Below are 6,400 nucleotides of genomic sequence, written 5' to 3'. Positions count from 1 at the left end.
CTCGCACGGCCACTAAGAGAGGCCATATTACAGGAGTGGCAGGCATTGTGGGACAGCAGCCCGCCAAATAAATTGAAGGCGATCAAGAAAAATGTGAAGGCATGGAGCAGCTCCAGTCGTGGCAACCGCAGAGAGGAGGTTGTATTGACACCCCTAAGACTAGGACACACCAGGCTCACACACCTTCACTTAATTACAAAGGAGGATCCACCCAGATGCCAGAAATGTAATCAAAGAATGACAATAAATCATATCTTCGAAGAGTGTATTTTCTACGCGAGAAGAATAAATGAACTGGGTATACCTTCAAATATATCAGAGGCCTTGGGAAATGGAGAATCATATTTAAATAAGATTATGTCTTTTCTGAAAATACAAGGACTATTTGTGAATATATAATGTATATATATGAATGTATGCATATGTATATGTGTATGTATGTATGTATGTATGTATGTATATATATATATATGCTTTTTTGTATATTATGTATTGTTTGTATACTTTATATATTATGTGTTTGGTTTTTTATATGTTATGTATTTTTGTCTATCTATTTTATACATATATATGTATTTTTTTTTCATTTATATAATTGAACACTGGGTATGTACATGAGTGGGGTGTTTGGCGTTGATGACCGATGGGTTTTACGCCTTAATTTCTTAATAAACAAACAAACTTTTTTTTCTACAATTAATAACTTTTAGATAAGTAGAATTTAAAAATATTATGCATAGCTTGAACACCAAATCTACACACATTATTGCATTCAAAAGTTTCAGTAATTAGCTAAGTTCCTTTAAAAAAAAAAAAAATTGAAATTATCAATGCAAACTTAATATAATAACATTAATAGTAAATATATACTTACCCTTTTCACAAATAAAAACAGTATTTCATACTATTGGTTACATTTAGTGCTTTTGTAAAAGTAAACACTTTTAACTTGAACCATTGAAAACATTTCTTTTTATTTGTTAAACATCAGTTAGGAACCATCCCATAGTCATACACTGGTCAATAACTTCGGTACACAATAACAGAAGTAGCATAGTTATAATTGTGATAATTTAATGATATTCTCTAATCAACATCAGTACGGACAAATTAAGCAATATCAGACATGTACTTCTGAGGTATAATCAATTAATTACAACTCGCAAATGAGTCAGTGTGAATGGTAGTGAAATAACTTTCCATCTGTTGTGTGAAATTGGATATATTTTAATATACATATATCATTGAAGTATATTTATAAAAATACTCAATTTCACAGAACTAACAAAAAGCGGTATACACAACATGGATTCTCAAAGGCTTAAATATAATATAGTTATTTCAAAACACTAGAAATTTAAGGAGAAAAAAAAATCAAACATAAACCTCTCTAGTATTACTAAAACATTCGTACAATGCCTAAGAGACATATTAAAATTATCACAATGGCCCTGAAAAGGGCCTTTTGTCATAATCACGCATTTGTTAACGTATCAAGACATGAGTCAATACGTTGCAATGGACCAGACTTTATCATTTTCAGTCACAAAAATAATTTTCAGAATCCAATCTTATAAACAAAATTTTTACTCAATACTCTAACATAAAATCAGGATTTCACTTTAATACTCTCTCTTTAATTTTCAAACATTTGTATCCATTCTGAAGCTTCTCACTTTCTTATCAGGATTTCTTTTAACGAATATTAAAAATAAAACTAATAAACAATGATATCAACTAAAGGTAAATAAGCTACTCTTTTTAGAAAAAAACAAAACAGGATTTAGCTATGGTAGTGTTTAAACAGTAGTGCTCCCAGTCCCTCCGACAACTATTATGCATGGAAGTTCCCTACCGTTGACAGAGTATGGTAAATATTTTTATCACTATTGGTTGAAGAATCCCGGTCAGAAGCTAACACTAATTAATTATCATATTAAGATTAAGTCTTGTATCCATTCACCAGCATATTGATTGTTAAAAGACTCAACAACTGGCAGTCATATTAAAGGTTAAAAATGTATATAAAAGGCTTTCAGAAATGTATTGTAACAATAAAAATGATTATCTACTGATAATGCCTCATCAACCTCAAGGAAACAACTTCACAAAAAGTTATTCAATAATAAACACAATTTATTAAAAATTAAAGTTTTTAATAAGTTAGAACAAATATTAATTTAAGACATTAGGTTTGACTCTGCAAAGTACGTCTGGCTAAAGACATTCATCTTCAGCTAATGCCTCAACTTCCTTAGCTACAAACGGCCTGACCCTTCTACAACCACTACCACATACTCTCATAAGCTGGGATTCTACCATCTCAGTTTAAGTAATAATTCCATCTAATTCCAAACAACACTTTCATCCATCCTCTGAAAAGTGAGTACATGGGGTTGGGGACAAGCATGGTCAGTTGAGTTGAGTTCAGTTCATCATAAACTGTCAATGTTAAATATTAAAATCCTATTTATATTTTATGGATTTAAGAACACTTATTAGAATTTTTCACTTTTTGGTAATTAAATGCCACAAAAAAATTGGTCCAAGAATATAAATAAGGGACTATATCTTGAGAAAACTATTTTCTGTCAGAACATATGTTATAATATGTACACCATATTGTGACGGATCATAAAGTATAAATATCATTTGATTCTCGCCAGAATGAATATGACAAATCGTTAACAGAAAATAAGGTAAAGAGATAACAGCAAATGTACTGGTATAGTACAAAAAACATAGTAAGAAATAAATGTGGTTCAGAAAAAACTGTGATTGGATTTATATGTTATATTCCTAGCATAATAATGGAGAATTAAAAATAAAGCAACAACATGCAATAAATACAGGATCACAATGATCAAAGAAAGCAAAAATTAGCTTTTTACTCCCCTGACAAATTTTCAGATTTTAGATCTTATAATATTTCAGGGATATGGTACATTCAATATTACAGGGACAAGTTACTAAATGTCAAAGTTAAATCCTACAATAAAAAACAGTAAATCATAAGCATTTAAAAATTATAATAATCTCCTTGGCATTACATAAATTCATTCTACATTTTGCAAAATATTAAAATCATTATTACTAAATAAAATAATGATTATTTTCTTAAACAAAACTATTATGAACAAAAACTACACAGACCTATTAGAACTAATGGTTATAAAACCAGCCAAATTTAATGAGGGGGATTAAAATAGGAAGAATAAAGTAGAAGTAAGTTCTTGTGGAAAGTAATACTTACCTACTGAGACAATATAAAATGTAATCTCGTTCTAGACTTTCAGAATATTTGTTTTAAATTTCCTGAGGAAACTTTAAATATCTTGCCATTCAATGTTTCTTTTCTGGAGAGGTAGGAAAGTTTCATTTATTGGAATTATAATGACCATAAGTGTCCACATATACAACAAGCATTAAGAATAAATAAATAACCAAATGAGTCAAAATAAATCAACATTGACTGACTGTGAAACTAATCTATTCATCGAAATACAAAAAAATTTTAACACGAAATTTTAAACCTTCAAGCAACCATAGTCTTAAGACGATACAATACACTGGAGAAGTATCGCACAACATTAGATACATTTTAGAAATCTGTTATATTTCATAAGAAGCACAAAAATAAAATATAAAAATATAATTGTATTTTAATCGGAAATGCTTAAATACGTTTTGTAACAATAACAAGATGAAATCACGATTGGAATAAAGAAATAAATATTGGCGGATATCAAAGGCAGCAAGCAAATAGAGTAGCAGGTGAAAAGGGGTGTGAACAGCTGAGACGTTTAATGGCTGTAGGTTGTTTGTTTATTTATTGTGAAGGTTAAAGTGATTCTCATTTTCAGTGTTTTTTTTTTTTAATTTAGTTTTTAACAGTGTATTTATCGATAATTTTAATATGTTAATAATTAAACTTATAAGGATTGCTTTGCATTTTGATAGTTGTGATAGTCTTGAAATCACATTGATTGGAAACTTTTAATTTCGTATTAAGTTTTATGAATTTCGTCTATGTTTTGCCTTTTATACAAGAAGAGCTGTTTTTAAAAATACTATTTTAGGTGCTAGAAGAATCTAAGTTATTTGAGGAGATCGGATAATGGTATTTTTAGATTCTGAAAATGATAGTAGCAGTGCTTCTCAGAGTGCCTCTAGACACAGTAATGTGAATAGTAAAGTAATAGACCTGGAGGATAGCTCAGCTAATGGCGTTTTGAGGCATAAAGCTCTACAATGTGCTAATTTATATGAATACCTAATCACCTTGCCTGAAGATGTAATTGACACTCTCTTTTCATATCCCATAATTTGTTTAGCTGTTTACCGTGATTTACCAAATATTGGTAAGCATTATGTTATGCGAGTCTTATTTGTTGAACAACCTGTTCCTCAGGCTGTAATTGCTTCTTGGGTTGGTCAAGAATATTCCAAGGAGCACACTGAAGTTGTTGAGGTTCTATCGAAACTAAAAGTATGGCAAGAGGCTTCGATACCAGGTGGATTGCCTGCTTGGGCCTTGAATGTCACATTCAAGAAAAATTTGAAGGTAGCCATTTTTGGTGGAGGCTCAAGTTGGGGATGTAATCCCAATATGGAAGCAGATACTAAAGCAAGAGATGTTGAATACCTGGACAAATATGCTATGGAAAGGTGGGAATGTGTACTTCATTACATGGTTGGATCTCAACAACAGGAAGGAATCTCTGCTGACGCTGTTCGAATATTACTTCATGCTGGCCTAATGAAGAGAGATGATGATGATGGCAGTCCTGTGATTACTAGAGATGGCTTTCAGTTTCTTCTTCTGGATACTCCAGCACAAGTTTGGTATTTTATGCTTCAGTATCTTGACACTGTGTATGCTAGGGGGATGGATCTCGCACAATGCTTAGCTTTTCTGTTCCAATTGAGCTTCAGCATTCTAGGTAAGGACTATAGTACTGAAGGATTGAGTGAAAGCCTCCTTACCTTTCTACAACACTTAAGAGAATTTGGTTTGGTCTATCAACGAAAAAGGAAAGGAGGAAAATTCTACCCTACCAGATTAGCTCTTAATATGACAAGACAAAAGGGTAAGTCAGAAATAAGTAGTCAAGAAGGTTTCGTTATTGTGGAGTCAAATTACAGAGTGTATGCCTATACTGATTCTAACTTGAAAGTAGCTCTAATTGGGTTATTTACTGAATTACTCTATAGATTTCCTAATATGTGTGTTGGAACCTTAACAAGGGATTCTGTATGTATGGCCCTCCGGAGTGGTATCACTTCTGAACAAATCATAAGATTCTTGACCCTCCATGCACACTCTTTGTTGATCGCTAAAGGTGGACCCGTCATCCCACCGACTATCAGTGACCAGATACGTTTATGGGAAAAGGAAAGGGACAGGTTTTCTTTCACAGAAGGAATCCTTTACAGTCAGTTCCTATCACATTCAGATTTCTCTGTTCTTAGAGACTATGCTTCTGAACAGAATTGTTTAATATGGCATTGTGATAAACGCAGAACCATGGTAGTTACTAAACAAGGACATGATGATGTAAAAAAATTTTGGAAAAAACATTCTAAAGGTCCCATTTCAAATTGTTAATATTTATACTTACTTTACTTTGTATTACTTTATATATAACAAAAAACAAATTATATTGAGATTATTATATAACTTTGTACTATTTAAGAATTTTTTTTAGTTCATTTGTAAATGCTGGTTGTACTTCTGAGATATTGAATAAAATAAGTGTTTGTTTTGCATTTCACTTTTTTTTTTTAAATTTTTCTCTAACCTCTTTTTTTTTTAATTATTCAGTTTAGTGAGTTAATTACTCAAGATTTCAAATTCTATGAAAGAAATATCAACTTCAAAGTAAATTTTATGTAACTTTAATTATTAATTATTTTGATCTCATTTCATAATTAGATCATTTGTTTTAGAAGGAATATAATCCCCAAAAATAGGTTTTGAGTAAGCTAGAAAAAATATTCCAACCCTATACTTTAAGTCCTTGATAATTATAAAATTTATAATGTATTCTACAATCACATTCTTAAGATTCTAATATAAATTTGATCTACCTTCAGAGACTTTGTTTTGTGAAAAAAGTTAAATTGGTAATTTTGGAATAGTGATCTGTCTGAAATAAATAATTGGATTCTTATTTAATTATTAAAAATAAATGAATATGTATAATCAGATATACGTTCTAATATCAGTAATGGAAGAATAAGACAATGGGGCCATGTTTATCACATGAACCAAGAGTAGTTCCCTCAGAAAACAGATAGGTGTTCAGATGGAGGAAGAGCAAGACCATGGTTGTTAGGGATGTAAAGGCTGATATGGAAGAATCATAGGAGTAGTGACATGGATCAGAGTCAATAGAGT

At 30.9% G+C, this 6,400-nt stretch overlaps 2 protein-coding genes across 4 annotated transcripts in view; one reads left to right on the top strand and one right to left on the bottom strand.

Moving 5' to 3' along the window:
• The window catches only part of LOC106682790 (ribonuclease ZC3H12A), an 18,241-nt gene extending 14,621 nt beyond the window's left edge, over positions 1-3,620 (bottom strand). Inside the window, exon 1 of one of the 3 annotated variants that reach the window (XM_024363406.2) lies at positions 3,254-3,620. The gene's annotated coding sequence lies outside the window, so the exon portion shown is untranslated. The remainder of the gene's footprint in view (positions 1-3,253) is intronic. The other 2 variants (XM_014423844.3, XM_014423843.3) reach the window with 2 other exon arrangements.
• Positions 3,621-3,789: 169 nt separating this feature from the next.
• Positions 3,790-5,769, top strand: mrn (general transcription factor IIH subunit 4 marionette). The gene has a single exon (XM_014423842.3). It carries the CDS (start codon positions 4,118-4,120, stop codon positions 5,606-5,608), a length of 1,491 nt encoding a protein of 496 aa, XP_014279328.1. The 5' UTR covers positions 3,790-4,117; the 3' UTR covers positions 5,609-5,769.
• Positions 5,770-6,400: the final 631 nt, after the last annotated feature.

Source organism: Halyomorpha halys, unplaced genomic scaffold, assembly GCF_000696795.3.
Source record: "Halyomorpha halys isolate HHAL.00 unplaced genomic scaffold, Hhal_1.1 Scaffold441.1, whole genome shotgun sequence".
In the NCBI taxonomy this organism is placed as follows: Eukaryota; Metazoa; Arthropoda; class Insecta; order Hemiptera; family Pentatomidae; genus Halyomorpha; species Halyomorpha halys.
Note: the sequence above shows the minus strand (reverse complement) of the source record. Positions and strands in the feature narration are given on the sequence as shown.